The sequence below is a fragment of the Eucyclogobius newberryi genome, unplaced genomic scaffold (genome assembly GCF_026437365.1).
Source record: "Eucyclogobius newberryi isolate DKJ021-1_F unplaced genomic scaffold, fEucNew1.0.hap1 SCAF_16, whole genome shotgun sequence".
NCBI classification, from domain to species: domain Eukaryota; kingdom Metazoa; phylum Chordata; class Actinopteri; order Gobiiformes; family Gobiidae; genus Eucyclogobius; species Eucyclogobius newberryi.
In genome coordinates this window covers 14,750,552-14,773,317 of record NW_027315790.1, presented here as the reverse complement: position 1 = coordinate 14,773,317, position 22,766 = coordinate 14,750,552, and the positions used below count along the sequence as shown (strand labels likewise).

Below are 22,766 nucleotides of genomic sequence, written 5' to 3'. Positions count from 1 at the left end.
AAGACCTGTGAAACCTCTCCTTCACACAGCGAGGGTGAATCACTCTGCCACTGAAGCTGCTCTCCAGAGCAGAAACTGACTATAAAGATTCTATTGTAACATATCATCCAAACAGAACTCTTCGCTCTCAAAATGCTGGCCTTCTGGTGGTCCCAAGAGTCTCTAAAAGCACAGTAGGAGGCAGAGCGTTTAGCTACCAAGCTCCTGTGTTATGGAATCAGCTCCTGTCCATGTTAAAGAGGCCGATACAGTCTCTTCATTTAAGACCAGGTGTAGTGGCCAGCGGCCCTGTGCCACCAGCTACTAGGCTAACGGATTGTGAGGTGTTTAGACGCGTAGGTAAAGAGCCCAATACTTCTATGTTCGGTGAAGAATCCTTTTATTAGCACCTGCATATTAAACACGGTGAAAAACTGTCTCCACACTGTAGCCCTGAGGCCAGGAGAATTAAGCCTTAAATAGGAACACCTGGCCACACCCAGACAAGACCCAACAAGCTACAGCGCCACACAGTGGCTGGTGGTGCAAACATGTAGAAGGCCTTAATATGGCTCCTACACCAGGCTTAAAACGTTCCTTTTTTAAATTGCTTATGGTCAGGCCAGTTAGGAACAGAAATATAAAGCTACAGTTTCAGCTCCGCTGCCCTAGGAGCAACAATGCTGAGGGAAGTATGGCAGCTTGAGCATTATCCTCTGCTTCTGACTACTTATGCTATCAAACAATATTTAATATTTAATTCCACTTGCAATCAGTTCATTGGAACTGGTTCTCCTCCTGAATAGCTGGTTCTCCAGCTCCACTGTCCATCTTGCATCTGTCCGTCAGAGATTGTTCATTGTGGAACTCCTCCAGGTTTCTACTTTTTTTCCAAGGAGGGTTTTTGGATTTTTTCCTGGCCGAGAAGGAGGGTCTAAGGACAGAGGACTCTGGGACATCGCCCCTCGTCCCTATGGACATTGTTTGATACGTTTTTCACTGTCGCCCTCAGAGGCAACTGTTGTTGTAATTTTGGGCGTTACAAAAATAAATTTAATTTAATTGAAAACTCAAAGTGACCAAAGTGCTTCACAATAAAAAAAAAAAAAAAAAATCATGGTAAATAAATTAAAACATTTAAAAAAATATTGTACTGTGCGTTGCTTCTCTAGAATTTCCCCACCGTGGATCAAATAAAGATTATCTTTCTCGTTGCTCTTCCGGCAGTCACAACATGGCCGCCGCAATAGCCACGCAGGAACATTTAGCTTTATTTACTCCTGCGCGCGCGTGTCTCACAGTTTCATAAGACCTCGGCAGGATGAGATTCGCTCTGTTCTTTGTTTGCAGACAAAAGTAATCGTATTTTAGCTTTTTCAGTTTCGCGTTGCTTTTGTTTTAGTGGTTTGTCACTGTTGTCATGGAGGCTGTCATTGCCTGGCTCTTCTCCTCGGAGCAAGAAGAACAGCACATTCTCACCTGCATGGCTTACTTCATGATCTTAATGGCGGTCTGCACTTTCGTAACTTTGCTGAAAGAAAACGTGCCGTACGGACGATATTCCTCCAGCAAATATGGATTTCCAGTGAACGTGAAATTTGCCTGGTTCGTGCAGGAGTTGCCGGCCATCCTCGTGCCTCTTTTACTTGTATTTTCAACACCGGCGGCCAAAGTATCGATGACGCCCAATCAGCTGGTCCTTGTCATGTATTTTTGCCACTACATTCACAGGTATAGCAGTAACATCATTATGGTCAACGCGCGTGCAACTACAAAACAACCGCGTCTCTTTGTGTTTGCAGGTCTCTCGTTTATCCATTTTTAATCAGAGGTGGTAAACCGACACCATTCGCCTCGTTTGCTCTGGCTTTTGTCTTCTGCATCTATAATGGCTACATGCAGATCCGATTCCTGAGTCACTTTGCTGCTTACCCCGCGGACTGGGTCACTCAGCCATGCTTCATACTTGGTAATAACATACACACTGTTTGTACTGTTAAATATCTATGCACACTGCTTGTCTTGGACATGGAGTTATACACAGACCGTCACCTCGATTCTGGAGCCCAGAAACTAGACTTCCTGTCTCTGCGAACACTAACATTGTTATTGATCGTCATCATGGTAATTTCTTATTGAAATAAATGAAAAAATATATAGTATTAAACCTTAACCCCTAACCTTAACCCTTAACCCCTAACCTTAACCCTTAACCCCTAACCCTTAACCCTAACCCCTAACCCTAACCCTTAACCCTAACCTCAACCCTAACCTTAACCCTTAACCTTAATCCCTAACCTTAACCCTAACCCCTAACCTTAACCTTAACCCTAACCCCTAACCTTAACCTTAACCTTAACCCTAACCCCTAACCTTAACTCTAACCCCTAACCTTAACCCTAACCCCTATTTCGTCACGTTAAAACTAGTTTATGCCATGGATCTGTATTAGCAAGAGTGTAGCTAACTCATCCCAAAACAAACTAAACTGTGCAATCTATAAGTTTAAAATGTTTAAACTCGAAAGAAAAAAAAAAAAATCATTGGGTCAAGGCGGGAGTCGTTGTCAGGACTTCATACATCCGAGTGCGCGTAGATAATTTGCTGCGAGACAGAAAATCTCTCCAGAATTGGGGTGATGGTCTGGGTAATGGTATGGCGTTAAACCTACCTGGCTAAAGTGTGTTTATGTCTGTTATTGCACACCTACACAGAAAAGAAAAAAAACACACACATGAAAAATATTATTACTTAACTGTGAACTCTCCAAGCAAGATCTGACCTGTATCTGTGCCTGGTGGCATCTCCTGCTTGTCTCCATGGAGATATGATGAATGCCACACTGTGGAAGGTGGGACATTACAGGCAAAGAGCAAATATTTCTGTGGAGACAAGCGTAAAAGTACAAATAAGAGTGAAGTCAAATGTTTATGCGGTGTACTTGGGGCTGTGTAAAGTAGGATGCGTTCTGGAAACAGGACAAAGGTCACTCTGAATTTAGCTCCGCTGTGGACACACTTTGGACTGATGATCTATCTATCCATCTATCTCAAGGTGTTTGTGCCAAATTTGGGAGATAGTGTGTTCTTCATATTGATAGATCACAGTTTTCAAATGAGTAGTAGGGTTTTTTTCTTACTAGAACAAATATAAATGGCTTTCATACCTTATTTCATAAACAGGATAACACAATACACATATATATAGTCAAAAGCATTCCTCAAGGTTTGATCTCTGCTCCAAAAAATATCATTTTCAGAGACAGGATTGGCTGTAGAGATTGAAAAGTCCCACTGGACCCTAATTAAAAGCCCTAATGGACTCTAATGTTTGACTATGCAAATGTTTGAGTTTATAAAACACCAGCCAATGGCCCAACCACCGCTTTGCATCAGTTTGAGTCATAGCGGTTAGCTGTTTGCTTGAGCTCTCAACTATGTAACCACCAGCCTAACTGAACACATCTCATGTATGATTTGCAGGATCTTTGTTGTGGCTGTTTGGTTGGTTGGTGAACATGCATTCTGACCATATTCTGAGGAACCTGAGGAAACCAGGAGAAACTGGATACAAGATTCCCCGTGGTAACTTCTCAGAAAAGCCACCTGTTCAATATATCATACCTGCAATTTGAAATGTAGTTGCAGACAAATAGAACTTTTTTATTTTTATTTATAGCGTTGAACATATTGCAGGAACACGTGCATTTGTTGGACTTAATAATATTATTTCTGTGTTTGTGAAGGTTGTTTCATTGACTGTGTACTAAGATTTGCTGTACTTCCTTTTGCCCACAGGGGGAATGTTTGAATATGTGTCTGGAGCTAACTTCTTAGGTGAAATAACAGAGTGGGCCGGCTTCGCTTTGGCTGCTCAGACCGCACAAAGTTTATCCTTCTCCATCTTCACCACAGTGGTTCTTTCCAGCAGGGCCTTTTCCCATCACAAGTAAGTATAAAACACACATGCGCAAGTCAATAGTGGCGGCTTGATTTTGTGCAACACGGTGATGTAAGGTTTCGCGCTTGTGCCTCTCAGTACAAAGGTTCTGGGTTTGACTCTTTCTCCAGTTTCACCTACAACTAAAACATGTTTCAGACCAAAAAACAAATTTACAACTGTGGTCAAATGTTTTAATAACATTACGGTTTATAAAGTTTCAGAGACAGATTTGAAATAGAACTATAGGTCGTATGCACATAGCACATTAGCCCAGAGCAAGCATTCAGACATGGAGAGTGTACTTGCCGGTGTTCTGTCGAGATGTGCACCCCTGTCCACATTTGCGTCCCCTCGCGTAATTCGATAGTTCCGCCTATATCGAGCTATGCCTCCCCTCTCTTTGTGTCAAAGTTTCACAAATGTACAACTAAATAACATATTGATTTATTTTAAAAGGCTCCTAAAAAATTCAGTTTATTAGTCTGAAAACCTCCAACTTTATATGATTATTAGCATACTTTGACAAGCAGATGTCAGTGTCTAGTTATCCACCCCTTGACTGTAAAACCATCTTATACAATATCATTAATTTATAGATAGAGTATGTATTGAAAGGCAAAGTGTATGTCCTGCTATGCTCCCTCGTTAATCCTATTACTTATCAATTTACAAGCAAATTCATTTATAAAGAGCGCATATTTTTACTTCATTTATTTATTTATTTTTGTTTATTTGCTCTCTCTGATTCCTGCAGATGTATTAGGTTGGATTTTAAAGAAAGTGCAGAGATTTCAGGCAGAATGAACTCAATAATCTGCAGCACAGACGATGTTTGCATAGGTTTTAAATATTAATAATGAAAGAAAAAAACGTTTCCAGTGCTGAAGGAGAAGCAAGCGGTGGGTGGGCACTGTCGAGCTCCATAAGCTCTACTCTTAGGCTAAATCTAAATCTAAATGGGACTATCCCGGGCAGATAAATGTAAAAAAGTAATAATAATAATCAGTCTGTGACATAAAAAAGCTTCTGTCTTTTTCAGATGGTACCTCGAGAAGTTTGAAGACTACCCCAAAAACAGAAAAGCACTGATTCCCTTTTTGCTTTGAAACAGCACAAGGTAAATTCATGTAAACTTAATCAATATACAAATGGACTTTCATTTAAATCAAATACATTTACTGGACAGCTTCAAAAGTATGTGTATTGGACAGTTTATCATGACACCAGTGGCAGTACATATTTTGTATATGTATATACACCTGCCTTACATGTGATTGTGACATGATTCCATATTCTCAGAAGGAACATTTTGTCCTACAGCAGGTTTTTGTTCTTTTCCCTCCACATGATATCAGAGGTTTCCGGTCTCAGTGGTGCAAAGACTGGCGGTAACGAGGCTGCAAGGAAATCACGTGGAGATCCAACACACCTTTCAATAAGTCAGCCATGCCTGAAATGAGAGGTACAGGAGGTTCCCTGGATGCACTTATTATCTACTGGGGAAATGTAAGATTTAATAGGAAAAAGCATGTGAAGAAGGTGTGGAAGCTAGAATGATACTGCTAGAAAGGACATTAATAACAACCGCAAAGAAAACTGAAATGTTAACTAAAATTAAGAATGAACCATGGAAGAGGAGGAAACATAATTTTTCATAACACACTTCTAGCTGTTATTTATGGGATTTTGTATGAATATAACTAGATCTATCTGATCCTTGGTTTGTTTACAACTGAAGCTGCATTATAGGAAAAAAGTTGATAAGGATGTTTTTACTAACGTACTAATTAATATGATATTTTGTTAATAAACATAATTTATAATCTAACTGTAACACAAGTTGCTTTCTTTGTATACTGTTGAATTACCGTCTCTATCTTTCTGTTGTACTTTTGTATAAGGCTGATGCAGGAAAACATAAATACTGACAATGAGCTAAATCTATGGAGTTAATTTAATGACGCATTCGTTTGCAAAGAAAAAAAAAAACATAATACCCATAATTATATTAAACATTCTGAAAAGTTTATTCAGCAAGTCTTAATTTGCAAACAGAACGTTTTTCTTGAGAGCAAAAAACACATGGCTCCACCTCAAAAACAAACCTCTTTTTCAGCATTGTTGCTACCGGAAAAAAACCTATTATATTATATTTTTATTTTTGTATCACATTTGTCTGATTTTTAGGGGGATTGGCCTGAATTTTTTACAGTTGTTTTATTCTGCCTTCACTTCTGCACATTTTTACATTTCTATCAACATTTTCCAATAGTTTTTCTTTTATTTTATTAATAGTTTTATTTGTGTATTTTGTATTAGTTACTGAAATTTGGATTAATTATAATTTAGGCAAGGTTATTTTTCTTACAGAATAGTGCAATCATTTTGGTATTCAGAGAATTTTACAGGCAATTTGGACTCTATATAATGACATTTTAAAGGAAATCCCAATCCTGATCATGAATGTGCTTTGGGATATTAAACCATATAGAGTTTTAATGTAGTGCATTTTTATTATACAAATAAATGTATATATTATCATGTTTCTTTCCTTAATATTTTGTGGGGTAATATATTGTCAGTATAATTAACTTATTTTAAATACAGGATCATATACCTTTATTCCGTCTAAATATCCATCTTCTGAATAAGAGAATTAGTTCAGGGAAATCAGAATCCTCCAGGAGATGTCAATTTTGTTCATAAAAGTACAAGTTACTGCAGAATTGACTCACTTGCATTATTTGAATCTGTGATAACCATATCATCCTTAGTCAATTCTGTGATTTTTTTTTGTTTGTCTTCTAATATTCAAGACTGTTAGAAATAGGAGGAATATTTCTCCCCTTGCCTTCTCTAAGTATTTACTTGATTTTGGAGAGAATGTTATAGCTCTGTGTCACCTCTAGCTCTAGTTGTTTTTGCAAATACAAGCGTAATTAAATAAACTCCATTTAAATCTGCTTGGAATTTGCGCACAGTCAGGATTTTAGACATTTGGCTCAAACTCAAGTCACGACATATGAAAATCTGTTTACATTATCAAGTTGAAATGGCATGTATGTTGTGTGAGCAGCAGTCTGGATGCGTTACATACAAAGCTACGTATCCAGGCTGACATAGTTTGCTCTGGGGGGCTTCCTCGAGTGTCACATGTGTCACGTGTGTTGTCAGGGTCAGGCATTACGCAAGATCTCTGTTACCTTATCTTTTACAAGCAAATACCAACATTCCTACTTCTTATTCCTTATACCAGCTTTTGCTTTTCAAACATTTATGAGCTGGAAGTAGTACTTTGGACTAAGCTCTTATTATTCCTGAAAAAAAGATATAAAATATCATTAATAAATAGCCTTATAGGTCAGATACACATTTGATTTAATTATTTAGGCCTATTTATTATTATTATCTACTTAGAGTGTTTTTCAAACTTCCTATAAGTTATTTGTTCTTTTCTGTATCTATCTCTGTATCTACCTGCGTTGCATCAATGAAATTTCCCCATGTGGGACAATAAAGGATTATCTTATCTTATTATTATATGTTTGTTTTTCACTACCTTTTAAAAAGAGATCCATTTTATATGTAGTAGATTGAAAGAAAACTGCAAATCCAGTAGAAGATAATTTGGTTAATCAATAAACGTCAGGTCACAATGTAATCATAAGAACCAAAGAAATAATAATTGCGACGATTTTTGAAGCAAAATTAAGATTTATTTATTTTTTGTTTAATATACAGCCCAAAAAAAAGACATACATGTAAAGAACGTTTTTAGCTGGCTCTTTTTGTCATATTTAACTTTATTTTGTCTTTCAGAAAGGTCCGTTTCGGGTCACAACACACACTTGAGGAACAGTAACATCAGAGCACAAGAAAAAAATAAAAATGAAAGGTCACATTCTCAATAATCGTGAATAATCTTTAAATCGTAATGTTTTTTTTCTCACAATAATCGTAATCGTAACACCAAAATGTGCTCTCGTTCTTGTCTGTTCAGTTCAGACCTCTGCCTGTGGGGAAACCCTGTGCACCACCTTGAACTCTCACGTGAGGCTTCGTGTCCATTTTGCACTTTTAATCCACACGCTTTATTTCTAACTAAAGTATGAATCTGTCATCTGCTCCTTTTGACGCGTGCTGAAATGTGTGTAATAGAAGTATTGCCTTCATCAGTTATGCAGCGTGATGAAGAGTGGGCGTGTGGGGGGCGCAGTCATCAGTTAGAGAAAGCCCCGACGGCGCATGCGCGTGGATTTGAAGAGAATACGCCATATTGAATTCCCGTAGGATTCGGCTAGCATTTTTCCCACTTAGCGGCGCAGGGACCGCTTCCAATGGTCCCACTTTGCTTCGGACGCATTTCCCCGTGACCCCCGGTGCGCGCCGTGGCCCGCGAAAGGACCGTAAACGGGATCTGAAGTGTAGTTGGACAGTTATCTGGGGGTGGGGAAGGTGGGGGGCTTCGCTAGAGAAAGAAGTTGAATGGATCCGAGGGTCGCTTGGATTCAGCCCGAACAGAAAGGACCTGCGAACGCTTTATGGATGCACGTCTGGGAGACCTCTCAGGGACTGCGCGCGCTCTCCGCTCACAAGCTCCACAACCAGCACCGCCACATTTGTGTCAATTACGCAGCGTTGGACGTTTTGAAAAATGTGGCGTCCGCGGTGGCATCGGGCATTTACGGCAGCGGCGGCGGCGGCAATGGAAACGCTACGGGCGGAATGAGCAGCGGCGGCCATCATCAGAGCATCACGCACGGCTCCACCGCCGCGATGGCCTCACCGGGGACGGCGCGGTGTAACGGGAACGCGCCGGATTACACCGCCGCGCACACGACCGCGGAGCAGAGTCACCGGGGCCAGGACAAAAGGCAGCAGCAGACGCCGGGATCCGTCTCCACCTCGTCTCCGGAGAGTGGGCCGGACAGCCCTCCTCCGCCTCCCAGCAGCGGCGGCGGCGGCGGCTGCGGCGGCACACGGAGGACTAGTGCTGGGAACGTCACGGGTAATATGAACGGTAACGTGGGCCCGGCCGGTCTGCTGCTGCACCTGAGAGACGGCGTGGACAACGTGAATCTGCACCAGCAGCACCAGCAGCACCAGCAGCACCAGCGGCTCCAGGAGCAGGCCGTCTACAACTTACAGCAGATGTGCGCAAGCCGCCACCAGGTTCTGTCCGTACCTGTAAACCCCCCGCACAGTCACCACCCGGGCCGGAGGAAAGGTGACAATAAGGCCAGCACTTATGGCATTAATTACTTGCTTTCAAATTGCACTAATGGCAATTATGCGAGCTCTTGGACGCCCTGGAAGACGAAGAAGTACAATCCCGGTGTCCTTGGGTAAGCGCCTTATCATGTGTGACATAAGTGCCCGGCGAAGCTAAATCAACATTTTATAGACGTACAGTGCATTTACAATTCCCTGGGATGTTCCTGAGAGCAGTTGAATACATTTTACATAAGACGCGCAAGCAGGGGACCGGAAGTGGGTATTGTGTAATTTAAATCTAGGGTAAAATAAAAAACTTGCAAAGACATATTTTACATTATCCCGAAGAATACAGTAGTTTTATGTCTTGAATAGTCATAGTTTGGTCATAGTGTGGCTTTTAACTTAAATATAGATCGTTTTAGGTTGGAGTTTTATTGTGAAGGGGTTTCATCGGATGGAGCATAAGGAGGCCTGGTCAGACAGCTGTGAACAGTGTCCTATCACCCAGGACTATTTCACATAAACTGAGTGGAGTAATGACCTGAAACATTTACTGGACACTACTATTGTTCACTGCATCACTGCTAATGATTTAAACTATCACTTTTACCCAAATAGGCTCAATTTCAGCTTTATCTATTGAATTGTAGATCTACTTGTCTTTGCAGAACTTCACGTACTGAAAGTATCTGTGATGTTTGTAATGGAGAGTTACACCCACATTTGTATTGCAAGGAATGGTTAGTTATTTTAGATGTTGCTTGTTTTACGTACCTTTTTCATGGGTTGCACAAGATGGTGTGCAGGTTTTGGCTTGCTGCTGGCTTCTCCAGGGCTGAAAGTAATGCATCATGTGATGACAGATACAACATGGTTGAAATCATCATAATTTTTAACCACGTAATTGTGATATTACATTGTAATCACTCACTGCTGTTGTACTGAATACTGTTGTTGCATAAAAAGTGAAATTTAAGCATGAGACCTCAGAAGTGCTAGCAGTGGTCACCAGTGCACGTGAAAGCCTGCATTGCCTCAGGCTAATAGACTGGTAATAGTGACAGGGGCTCCCGTTTGGTATTTCACACTGACATAATACCAATATAAAATAAGAACAGCATAGATTACTTATGAAATTGAATGTCCAGGTTTGACTTTTTAATATCATAAAATGTAATAATATTATAACTTTAATATTGGTCCTGTTTCTTTTACGAAGCTCTTTTTAGATCAGTGTTGCCGTTTACAATGAATGATGCTCTCTGTGAAAGGGACTCCTTATTGGAATAGTCTTCCTCTGATAACAGAATATTCTCACTGTCAATTGAACCTTAAACATATGGGTGAAGGATAACCAAGTCTGTGAGCACTTTTATCTGCCTTTTATTGTCATTTTGTAAGGTTTTGTATTTGACGTCTGTGTAACCTGCCTAGGGACAACGGATGGAAATGAGCATTTTTGCCATAATCTGTCATATTTACATGTTGATTTATATGCACTGTCTCTATCAAATTAATACATAATAGTAAAATGTAATAGTTAAAATACCAGCTCCCTACAAAAGAACCTAATATGTCTTTTTTTTTTTTTTTTTTTTTTTTTTTTAAACAAAAAATCTGTGCAGCCTACACGAGGAAATATTGGACTTCTACAACTTCATGTCCCCTCGGCCAGAAGAAGAAGCAATGAGGAAGGAAGTGGTGAACCGAATAGAACGGATCATCAAGGAGCTGTGGCCCACCTCAGATGTAAGATGCAAACTCTTAAGTCATTATATAATCATGTGAAACATATGCATACAAGATTTGTTGACTGCCAGTTTCCTCCCTCAGCCGGACTGCCAGATAAATGGATTGAACTGCTGATTTGTAGTCTCTTTTCCTCTCCTCCTATTAATCCTAGACTTGCTCTGTGCTCTAGCCTAGTCAGAGGCCGAAAAAGAGAGAACTTTACTTTGCTTCCTTTTGAGAGAACAGTTGGTTTGGCAGCTCTCTCTGTTGGCAGCGTTTGAAAGTGAAACACAGAAATACTTAATTGTTTTCTCTAGTTTGAGCTTGAGAAGAATATAAATCATGTCTGCAGTTATTATTTTCAACGTTCTGTAATTGTCCCTTTTTACAACATTTTAGGTTTCACTTTGTAACTTTGTTTTCCACTTTTCACCAGGTTCAAATATTTGGCAGCTTTAGTACAGGATTGTACCTACCTACCAGGTAAGAGTTCCTTGCAAAAATAGAAAATCTTATATTTTCTTCTACACCAAAGATGATAATATATGACATATTTTTTCACTTTAGTGACATTGATCTGGTGGTGTTTGGGAAATGGGAGCGGCCTCCTCTACAAGACTTGGAACAAGCTCTTCGCAAACATAACGTTGCAGAACCATTCTCTATTAAAGTGCTCGACAAAGCTACAGTGAGTTGGGTTAAATAATATGTTCAGCTGCTCAAATTGAAATGACTGTCATCCAGTTATTGTGTGTTACTGACCGCCTGGCAAGTCACCTATGGACGTGTTTCTCGTCTTAAAGGGCCTGTACTTGATTTTGAAATATGAGTCACTAACATGTTTAAGATGGAAGCATTAGCCCCGCCCACTCTGTCCCTTCTACAGCGCTGATATTGCACTTTGACACAGAAACAACTGCCTTGGTTATGCAGTCCATTCCATATAGTTCTGCTATGGGCTTGTGTCAGATGATTGTCTTGAGAACAAAATGCGTCTGATTGGACAAAATGAGGTGACCCTGTCCGTAGCCTCTCTATTAGTTTATATCCAGTACAATGCTGAACAAAATGTATAGATTATATATCACAGACTACTACTTTTTTTTTTAACCCTGACTAGAATTAAATTAAATCGGGTAAAGGCCCTTTAAGTGCGACGCTGTAAAATACAAGACCAGATGCCTATCAAATGCAGCAGTCTCTTCTGTTATGTTCCAGTTGATGCTCCCATCTGTCTTCCTATAGTAGTTAATGAGGTATAATATGTCTCATAGTTCTTGCTTACATTTGTAACTAGGATTAATTAAAACCAGGAACAATACATTTGAGCAAATGGAGACGATCGCTTTAATATATTGAGGAAAGGCTAATGTTTGTTTTAGCCACAATCTTAAGTCTTGTTCGCCATCTGGTCGCATTATGTTGAGCACATTCTGCCATCTTTAGTGGGTTTTCTGTCAACTAGCCAAGATTTGCTTTAAAATCTTGATAAATATTATTACCGGTATATCAACTTTAGGGAATAAAATAAATAATTATTCTTCAGAGGGCTATTTGAGCAAGTCATCCTCTCATTTTGTCACATTTTTCAATCATTGCTATTGCTGACAAAGTGATAGTTGTCTCCATTTCAGAGGTCACACTTTGATTGGCTGAATCCCTCCCTCACTGAGCATGGCAACAGCATGTGTAGGAGTAGAGTGGCATTAAAGTGAAAAGCACTCCCTCCATATATATGTGGTCCATTTATCACAAACTACCGTTTTAGTGCCAACCACAGTGAAACTAGTCCTGTAGTAATGACTTTTATGATTTATCCTCTTCACTCTTGCTGTCAGTTTGATAGATGCTATTTTCACTCCAAAGACTTTTAGCACGGATACTAATCTACCCTATAATTCACCCAGGTGCCAATCATTAAATTGACAGACCAGGAAACGGAGGTGAAAGTGGACATCAGTTTTAACGTGGAGACTGGAGTCAAAGCAGCCAGCTTTATTAAGGATTATGTTAAGGTAAGGCATGTCTGTTGTTTATCTTGCAAATATTCTATGTGCCAACTCAAATGATAAAAATCACTAGAAAGTGGGTTGAAGAAGGTTGTGCTAGCATTTCTATGTAAGAGCAACCACAAGTAAGTGACGTATAATTACGATTTTAAGCTACTGTCTAAATTTAGACATTGGAAATTCCCCTCATGAATGCAGTTCAAAGAGCGGCACTTATATTGTCGTTATGGCTCAACAGTTTTTCCAAAAGAGTGGCCTGAAAGACCTTGCTGTCAATCTGACTTGGACTTTGCTGGAGCTAAAACAGAAGAATACTCTGTGTGGATGCTCAGCCAGCTCTCAGCCTCTGTGCCTTGTTGTTTCTTCATATTCTCTAGTAGAACATGTTGGAGCTTGTAAGCCTGTTGTCGACAAGGTTGCTCTGCATCGGTGCAGTGTTAAACAATGTTGTTAAAGCACGAGTGAAGCAGCACACTCCAGTGTAGTCATGTCAGTGTGAGGTCACTGTACCAGACTCCCATGTAGCCACTGAGAGCTGAACCGCGCCGAGTCGTGTTCTCACTTTAGAGCATATTTGAAAGGTCGAACACGCCCTGCTGCTCATTTGGCACAGATATGAACACTCATACAGCCAAAAGGTAAGGCTGCCTTTTCTGTTGGCAAATGAACATATTCGTGGTTCTCATTCTCACAAGGCATAAGCGTTATCACGTCTGAGGCCTTTGGAAACTGTTTTAGCACCTTCACATACTGTGGCCATGTTGCCAGCTTTTATATTGTAGTTGGCCATCCATTGTGCGTGTGGCCTTAGGCATGTAAATATGAATTACTTTTAATTGAATTGATAAAACCTCCATAACTTTCTTTTCTTCTGCTTTTTTCTAACACCAGAAGTATCCTGTTCTGCCTTACCTCATCTTTGTGCTCAAGCAGTTTCTACTGCAGAGAGACCTAAATGAAGTGTTCACTGGAGGAATCAGCTCCTATAGCCTTATCCTCATGGTCATCAGTTTCCTACAGGTGCACAAGACAAAGCTGCATTGCACGGAAAAATCTTCTGATAACATGTTTTAACCTGTCCTCTCTCTTTTAGCTTCATCCACGTATTGATGCAAGGAATCCAAATGAAAACTTGGGTGTCTTACTGATTGAGTTCTTTGAGTTGTATGGCCGTCATTTTAACTACTTGAAAACAGGGATCCGCATAAAAAATGGAGGAGCATACATTGCCAAAGAAGAGATCATGAAGTCTATGACAAATGGATCCAGGCCATCTATGTTGTGTATTGAAGATCCCCTGCTCCTGGGTAAGACACAACATACTATTATTCCTTTCAGATAACTCTCTGGGCACCAATTCATGGATGTATTGGGTTTTTTATGTAGGTAACGATGTAGGCAGGGGTTCTTATGGTGCCATGCATGTCAAACAAGTGTTTGACTATGCATACACTGTCCTGAGTCACGCTGTGTCCCCACTCGCACGATCATATCCCAACAAAGACTCTGAAAGGTCAGACTTTATTACACTCTACAGTAGTTCACTCTTGCATGAGATATTTTAACATCTAATGTATGTTTTTGCAGCACCTTAGGCAGAATAATCCGACTGACTCAGGAAGTGATTGACTACAGAGAATGGATTATCAAGAAGTGGGGCGGTCGCGATCTGTCACGAACAGGTACAAATCTGTTCAATAAACCCACAATGATCAGAATGCTTCCAAGTTGTGTCTCATCCAGACTGTAATTTTGGCGCTTTCTGTCCTACATTAGCACCTCCCGTTTCAGAGCACGAGTCCAGTTGTGTGAGCTCAGAGGAACAGCAGAGGGACTCCGTGTCTCCCCCCAGCGCAGACTCCCCTATGTCCATCCCCAGTCCTCAGCCGCACTCCTCTGCCTCCTCCGTGTCGTCACTATCAGGATCCGATAACGTAAGAACGCAAACACTTGTATTTTACACATGTCAGATTGTTGCTTAGTAAAGTCTTCTTCAATATTTTCTACAGGACTCCGACTCCACTGCACCGTGTCCCATCGCTCCGCCTCCTCTTCCCCCTTACCCATCCTTCACACATTTGGGACTGGCTTTACCACCAGGTTTCAGCATAAGAGCCGCTAAACACAACCTCGGTGCACACCCTCTCCTCATACCTCCAGTTTCACAGGTATTTAGTCATTGTAAAGTTTTAAATCGTGGAATGGTACGAATGTAAAGATATGCAAATTTTTGCTTCCGTTGTGTTCCTTTAGGCTCACGTCTCTCTGGCCGGTGGTCTAGCAATGCACTCCATGCCTGGCAGACAGGTGTGTATAGACACCAGGCTCCCTCACTTCTTCCACATGCCCTCCCCAGCCCATGCTCATGTCCCTGCCCCTTCCAGCCCCCAGCCTCTGCCCAGCTCCCCCTCCAGCCACGTACACAAGGTAGGATGCCACCCACACACATGACCATTGTAATCCCAGTCTTTTACATTGCTTTTCATCTTTTCACACAGTCTTTATTCAGTTTGGTGCGTCTCTTTACTGTTGATAATTCCCCATGTAGAAAGCGGGTCATTCACATACAGTATTTATGTTTGTCTTTTCTTCACACCTTTCTAGAACGGAGCCAAGTTCAACATGAAGGGCTTCCATAACCCACCGCAGGTCAACAATCCTGTCTTGGCTAACCGCGGACATGTGCACACGCATACACAGTATCACCGCAACACTTGGAGACGTAGAAAGCGGGACAGTCTGCCCGTCAGCCTCAGCAGATAGGAGCAGCTCGTGTTGCTCTCATTTGTTTCCTCCATTGCCTCTTTGGTGCAAGCATCAGCGCTTAAGATTGTCTTGAAGACAGCCGGATCCTCAAACAGAGGACCACTGACCTGCAGCACTGCGTGCTGCGTTTTCTTCCTGGAAGCTCAACCTTCATATTTCCACTTATTCTGTTTCTTTGTCATATCCAGCTGTACTTTCACATTTACTTGCAGTATTTTTCATTCAGGTCATTTTGTTACTTTCCTAAACTTGGTTTTTATTGCCAAGTCATTTTGACCTTGTCAAGCCTATTGCAGCCAAGCTGCTTGTGGTAGTGTTACCTTTTCACTTGAAAAAATAACACTTGAGACCAAAGGTTTCATTTGGTGCAATAATGTTATCTTTTTGAAACTAAAGGAAATGCTTATTTAAATTTGTGCATATACATAAGGCATTTTTATATTATTTTATTTTTTTTAGGGTTTTTATTTGTTTACATACCTTTCTCCAGGCAGCATCTTGAGTGAGTTTATCACTTCTATTTTTATTGTAATTGAATGTGTGTTACTGTGTCTCTGAGTCTGAGATGGACCTGCATTCAGAAAGGCCTTACTCCTCTTTTCCGCCTCTTTCTGCTCCTGGTTCTTTTAGTACGACTGCTGCGCTCTCACAGTTCAAGTCATGATTCTTCTAAATTTGATGTATCCACATTATACTGAAAGATGAGAGGGATCAACATGGTGCTCTGGGACATGCTGACATGTTTGTTTTGCCATTGAAAAGTGAGGCTCAGTCCCCGTGTGAGCTCAGAGCGGTTTCTTATATTTTTCTGTCACAGGACCAGTTATGCTAAACTTCAAAAGGAGACGTTTGTTCTCTGTGAGGCAAATTTTGGTACATTCTTTGAAGACTGAACTATATCTTGCCAGTTTGGTCATGTAGGCACTGACTTGATTTACAGTCCATAGGTTTAGCAGGAGTGGAAAGAGGTGGAATTGTGCATTGAAGGAAGGGAGCGGGTTCTTTTTTGAGAAAGGGAATTCTATTATGATTCCATTCAGGAATCTTGTACAATTGATTGCCAGGTACTTCCGCTAATTGTTTGCAATGCCTTTCTTTGTGTTTACTTGGGATGTGTGTATGTTGTTTTCAGTGGTGCGTGTCTCACTACTTGCTCACTCTTGCAGAAAAGACTGTCCGAACTAGACACTACTTTGAGAACACTACACCCACCGGTGTTATTACTATGCAAGTGGATTAACTATTGTGTCTCTTCTCTTGTCTAGTCTGTTGTTTGTGGTTTTGTTTGTTTCCCACTGAAAAACTCTGCCTGTTGGAATAGAGTATTGTTACAGCGTATCAGACTCTGAAAAGCCAACATTTTGACCTCCGACCTGCGCTCCTCATCTTGTATGAAGGCCATAAAATGTTCTTTTTTTTTTAACTTCCCTGTCGGATGTAAGGAAGCGGGGCTGTTCCCTTTGTGGTTGGATATGAGTCTGTATTGTGCGTAACATACTGAAATATTTGTGAGAATTGTGACTTTGGCCACCACTAGTTTTTAATCCGACACAATAGTCGATCAGTCCACCCAGAATGCGCCTTGCACTCTGTAGGTGAACTCAAGCCTTTGTAACCCAACTTCCCTTACTTTTTACAATGTGTTTTGCACTAGTACACTATTGGTGTTTTGTTTCCGGTAAAACCATGGCAACACTGATTAGTCAAGAACTGTATCTTGTATCAATTTTCCAAGGAGAAGCACAGTATGAATAAATTACATAAGTCTTTATTAGTTTTTCAATGCTTAAGATTGGCCAATTCTATAATCTGAGAAGAGCAATACATTTCTCATGCATTTCCCCCCCTCAATATGGCAAATAGTCAGATATATACAATTGATTGAAATCCTTTGCCACTTTTATAAGTGGCAATAATGTTGGTGATGTAAAGTTGTTGACTGTTGGAGTTGTCTGCATCCTCACAACAAAGACTCACTTGTGTCCTCAGAAGTTGGTATGGATTAAACTAAGCTTTGTGCATTTCAGCAGTCAACATGGTTCACGCTTCTTCCTGTTGAGTTTTCTCTCGACGACGCTGATGGAAGTGCAAAAACAAAGGTTCTGGTTGTGCTTTTGCCAAATTGCCTTCACTTCTCGGGTCTGGTGTGAGTGAGAAGAAACCAGGGCAACAGAGACTAGCTCAGACCACTGAGACTTCTAGTGTACACATGAACATGTAGATGCAATGTACAATGTCCCCATTGGACACAATGGTGGATTTTAAACTGGCGGCTGCTGAAGAGCTGAGGCAGCCCCACTGTGATGTGACCTGGCTAAGTCATGTGAGCTGTGGCCCTCAAAGTGAGGGACCCACTAGCCAGCAATTTGTTTTTGGACATTTTTATGTAAATATATTTTTTTCTATTTTATTTTTTAATAAACATTTTAAAAGGCAAAGGGTGATGTGTGATAATATATTAACATTAATATATTTCACTGAGGGTTATACTTTTATAAATATGTAAACGTAAGAATGGAACTGATTGAAGTGTTTGGATTCTTCAGACACTAGATGGCAGTAAGGCACTTATGTTCTCAAAGTACAGCTCATAAACTAAAGTACTGGCTGCACATTGCACTAAAAAGGTTTGTATGAACATTACAATGAGCTTCAATAATTCAGAACATTTGATTATATTATATACAGTATATATGGATGTTTCAAAGTCTTATTCTGAGTTACTGTATTGACAACATCCATTTTTGACTTGACATGCAAATCGTATATATCGATTCACAGGCAGGCCTACACTGTAACACTATAATAGCCCTTTTACTGTAGTAGACGTCAAAGTTGGGACTGATGGACTAGTTGGAGTCTGCTGACCCAGGCCTGTCTCGTCCAGGGCTGAATTAACTGAGTGCAAATGCTTCATGCACAGATGGATGAACAAGTCTCCCAGAAGTCAGACATCAGCTGCTTCCACACTTGGCTGGACAGGACAGATGAGACGAGACTAGACTACTCATTAGAAAGAATTGACCAGGTGGTGTAACACATAAGTTGCTGTTTTCAATGGCCCCGAAGCACTATTTCTTTCTTTTTATGGTGTGGGCCAAGTTATTTCACTCTCATTGGGACCATATGTTGCACAATTCTTACATTTTTTTTGATGTGACATTCCAATTAGCTTTTGGCAGATTTTTGTGACAGGTTCCCTATTCATTGGTTTCAGCTTCCTGTTATATTATATGTAACTGAGGACTTTTACTATTAAAAAGATGTTAGAATTCCCAGAATTCTGAATCTGTTACTCCCAGAGCAGTTATGTTGACTGCTCCAATTCAGACCAATGGCATTCTGAGGGGAGTAACTGTCATAGAATGTTGGTTGCTTGGCAACGGAATATGGTTACATTTAAAAAGGACATCGAAATGAATAGAGCAGTCAAAATGAGGGAGTTATGATGTTCTGGGAGTTAAAGGTAGAATTTCTCAAATTCCACTAATACGTGGCCATAGTAACTTGTCAATGCCTTATCTCAGAAGCTGAGCAGGGATTGGGCCTGGTTTGTATGTGGATGAGAGACTGCTGTACTATCAGGTTCCACAGTGGGGCAGTAGTGCACATTGTGGTTGTGTCCATGGGCAAGACACGTTACCTACCTTGCCTCCGCCAGTGTCAAAGTATGTGAGAGCGTGTGTCTGAGTGACTGCAGGACAATGGCTGAAAATAAGCCCATGGCTGCAACCTGGTGTGTATCATGTATGTTCATTAACATGCACTTTCCTGACCAAAAAAAAAAAAATAATAATAATGTATTTCTTATAAATAAATATATAAATCCATATACAGGAAAAGTTCAAAACTCAGTAACACCTAAATCTAAGTGAATGAAGTACTTACATTTTAAAATCTTGGAGCAGTCAAAATGACGCTGTGAGTTCTAGTGTTGAATAGTTAATCGCTATGGCAACGGCCTTATTTTTTCATTCTTCTGAAACCCTTGGATTGTGAGTGGGAGACAACAGTGTAAGAGGTATAAGTTTGAACCAGTGGTCTTTAACTGCAACTTTATATTATAGTATTGCATTACAAATAGTGTTGCATTATTTCAACACTTTTTTAAATCAACACAAAGCTTTGTTGAAAGAGGCCATTAGGTCCTCCCTAATAATGCAATTAATATTCTGTTCACTTTTACATTTTGTCCATTCTTTATTTCTCTGTTGCAAATGAGTGTAGTCAGCAAACCTAAGCCCTGCGGGTCTTGCATTATCTCTAGTCTCTGCACTTCATCACTACTTACAGCGTTTCGGTCACCTCACCGTGCTGTGGACAACCATTCTTCTAGTTGCTTGCTCTGGATAGTAAAATTGTTGTTGAATAAATCAATGTTTTTTTTTATTTATTTTTCCTCAAATTGCTGGGAACCAAGTGGGTTTGCAAGAGCTTATATAATTTAATATAGTTTCAAAATTAAGCAAAAAGGGGAAATATTTCCAATATTCAACCCTTGGAATTTTTCTGCTTCATATATTCACCCAAAACATGTATTCAATCATTTTGAATTGGCACCTCTGATGAAACATGTGTTATAGATAATTATGTTTGGAGGCAGTTCTGACCTCAAGTCGCCCAAGTCTCTCCCACAGTGATGACGGTCATGGCAATTTGGACCATCGGAGTTCCTAAAGGTGCACTTTAGTCGCATTTCTGCTGGGGGTCCACTCTTATTATTATACTATTTGGGCACATATATATCAATCATAGCAAATATCTGATGATTTCATAACCTATTGGTGTTCTCCCTCCATCTGCTTCTTCCTGTACCTGTGGTTGCTCATGAGTTTAGGCTGTGTTTCCTCACCGTGCTCTCATTCTGTCACTGTCCAAGCTCCTGCAGTGTGTTCTACAGTTGTGGGCATCAGGTGGTCAGCTGGCACAGATACATTTTTAGGTAGAACTATTCAACAAAAAAGACTTCCTTAGAGTGAGAAATGAGGCAGACGCTGTGCTATGAAGTTGGGAGCTAAGCAATTTCTCATGTGAGTACAAAATCTGGCTACTCCTGCTCAACTCTAACCTGCTCAGTGATTCCAGGTTCCATCGATATTCCTCTGATGTGCTGGTAATCAGGTCAGATCATTAATCAAGACACAAATAGGCTGTATACACCTATGACACAGTTGCACTATACAAAGATGTGTGAATCTGGTTACTTCTGGCACTCTGGTACACCTATAATCTGTAATGTTTCAGTGCTATTTCTGAGACCAAAATAAATGCTTGGATTTGGCCTGTTGCATCCATGAGGCACCTGGTGAATGTGTTGGTGTAAAATGTCTTTGGGATCCATGCTATGCTATAAATATGAGGGTAAAATTAAGAGCAATCTTAATAAGAATTATAACAAGTTGGAAACATACATTGTTTTACCATACTGAGCTGTGTGCTTACTTACAGTGGACTCATAGTGTATCCTTGCTGCTGTCAGACTGTACAATGACTGTATTGGATGGGACAGTGCAGTGTGAAATTGGGGATGAGACTGGGGACACGCAGCAAACGTTGGATTTTTTTAAACTCCCTGTCCACCTGTTTTAATCATATGCTATACTGTAACATCATCTGAATCACCTTTACTTTACCTGCTTTTCAATGCATCACGACACTGTACATAACCATGGTCGTTTCCACGTATTGTATGATAGTGTTGTAGCCTTATATTTCTGCTCTAATTGCACAGTTGGGTTGGATTTGTCTGTTTTTATTTTTGTTTTTTTTAATTAATGGATTGAAGTCTTTTATGGTTATTTTACTTGATTCTTGAACTGTGCTTTGCAAAATTGGTCCTTCCCTGGGACGGATAGCCAAAGATTCTCATTTGGGACAGTACCGTTATGTTACGGTGATCATTGTCCCCACTAGATGGCGCAGCAGTGGCTTAACTATTGTACAAACGTGACAACGGTTCGGGTAAGCTGTCATTTTACAAGAAAAATGAGAATCAAATAACTTTTTATTATTATTAAAGGTTTTTTTCCCCGAACTATGGTCTGTTAAGTGTAATCTGTTTTAGTTTTGACCTTTTCTCACAGGCTCTGTTCAGATGCATTGATGAAAAGTCTCAGGCTTTGTCCAAACCATGGATCTATTGGTCCAAACTCAATACGTTCCACCCACAAATATTTATACAAGTAATAAATTCATGATTATTTATTTTATTTTCTTAATTGTATTTATATATTTATACCTGGTTATTATCATCATCCTCATCGTCATCATTGATAACAATTATTTGTAATATTTAATTCTCACACGCCATACTTAGTGGAGAATGGCATCCTTTATATCTGTATGTTTGTGGCGCATGTGGCGGCAGAAGAGCTGCTGTAGGTTGAGACCTGTGATTATCCCACTCCTCATCATCATTATTTGCTGGGTGATGATTTCTTTCTCACCAACCTTCTCCATCCTGATTGAGCTTCCTGTTTTTGCTTCTTCCTTTTGAAGATGGTCCTTATATACATCATTTAGCATTTGCCGGTACTAACCAAAAGGAGTTATGAGTAAATTGGGGGTTTTGAGAAGAGCATGTTCTTCTTAACTTCACCAATAAGGAGCGATTCGTTCCTGTGCAGGTTTATTCAAGCCTCATTATCACTTAGTTCACACATGTTATAAATCAGATCTTCTCCTAGTGTTCGTATCTCACTTTTTAGAAGCTAATTATTACCTTCCTGCTTCCTGCTTCCTACTACCTTCCTTTGAGAACTGCAAATGTGATACTGTGTCACTAGGATATGATAATTATTTGAACATTAAAGGTAGGGTGTGTGGCCTAGGATCTAATTGGTTAGTACAATCACTACTGAATGTGGGTTTCCTGTTGAGCTGGTGCAATGTGCTTTTGTCTTGATACAATATGATCACAAGACACAAGGCCCAATGCGGTATAGGAATTTCAATATTTTTATTCAAATATTTGAAGTATTGTAAATAAATTGTGAAAAAGTTGATTTGAACAGTACACCAATTATTCTGAAATGTTAGAAACTAGTTGTAAATCTGTATAGCATTTTTCAAAGAGCAAATGCACATAAATAGCTGGGGTGCTTTCTCTCCTGTTCCAGCACT

At 40.2% G+C, this 22,766-nt stretch overlaps 2 protein-coding genes across 4 annotated transcripts; both read left to right on the top strand.

The window, feature by feature from the left end:
- Positions 1-1,285: 1,285 nt before the first annotated feature.
- Positions 1,286-5,519, top strand: srd5a1 (steroid-5-alpha-reductase, alpha polypeptide 1 (3-oxo-5 alpha-steroid delta 4-dehydrogenase alpha 1)). Of its 2 annotated transcripts, none has more exons than XM_072447690.1 (6): positions 1,286-1,710; positions 1,782-1,948; positions 3,462-3,563; positions 3,777-3,927; positions 4,961-5,038; positions 5,277-5,519. In XM_072447690.1, exons 1-5 carry the CDS (start codon positions 1,400-1,402, stop codon positions 5,025-5,027), a joined length of 798 nt encoding a protein of 265 aa, XP_072303791.1. In that variant the 5' UTR covers positions 1,286-1,399; the 3' UTR covers positions 5,028-5,038; positions 5,277-5,519. The 2 variants fall into 2 exon arrangements, with proteins under 2 accessions (XP_072303791.1, XP_072303792.1); XM_072447691.1 differs by having other exon boundaries at positions 5,242-5,519.
- A 2,856-nt stretch (positions 5,520-8,375) lies between these two features.
- On the top strand, positions 8,376-18,082 carry tent4a (terminal nucleotidyltransferase 4A). 2 transcript variants are annotated; one of them, XM_072447689.1, is made up of 13 exons: positions 8,376-9,266; positions 10,764-10,887; positions 11,306-11,352; positions 11,437-11,557; positions 12,777-12,884; positions 13,770-13,898; positions 13,972-14,185; positions 14,265-14,391; positions 14,466-14,560; positions 14,655-14,812; positions 14,888-15,046; positions 15,132-15,185; positions 15,483-18,082. In XM_072447689.1, the coding sequence occupies exons 1-13, from the start codon at positions 8,407-8,409 to the stop codon at positions 15,639-15,641; spliced, it is 2,355 nt and encodes a 784-aa protein (XP_072303790.1). In that variant the 5' UTR covers positions 8,376-8,406; the 3' UTR covers positions 15,642-18,082. The 2 variants fall into 2 exon arrangements, with proteins under 2 accessions (XP_072303790.1, XP_072303789.1); XM_072447688.1 differs by having other exon boundaries at positions 15,132-15,305.
- Positions 18,083-22,766: the final 4,684 nt, after the last annotated feature.

Excerpts from the sequence above, each read along its gene's own strand:
- tent4a (XM_072447688.1), top strand. The coding sequence starts at position 8,407 with ATGGATCCGAGGGTCGCTTGGATTCAGCCCGAACAGAAAGGACCTGCG. Across the intron at positions 9,267-10,763 it reads TACAATCCCGGTGTCCTTGG|CCTACACGAGGAAATATTGG; the intron begins GTAAGCGCCTTA and ends AAATCTGTGCAG. Across the intron at positions 12,885-13,769 it reads TTATTAAGGATTATGTTAAG|AAGTATCCTGTTCTGCCTTA; the intron begins GTAAGGCATGTC and ends TTCTAACACCAG.
- srd5a1 (XM_072447690.1), top strand. The coding sequence starts at position 1,400 with ATGGAGGCTGTCATTGCCTGGCTCTTCTCCTCGGAGCAAGAAGAACAG. Across the intron at positions 1,711-1,781 it reads TTTTGCCACTACATTCACAG|GTCTCTCGTTTATCCATTTT; the intron begins GTATAGCAGTAA and ends TTGTGTTTGCAG. Across the intron at positions 1,949-3,461 it reads TCAGCCATGCTTCATACTTG|GATCTTTGTTGTGGCTGTTT; the intron begins GTAATAACATAC and ends TATGATTTGCAG.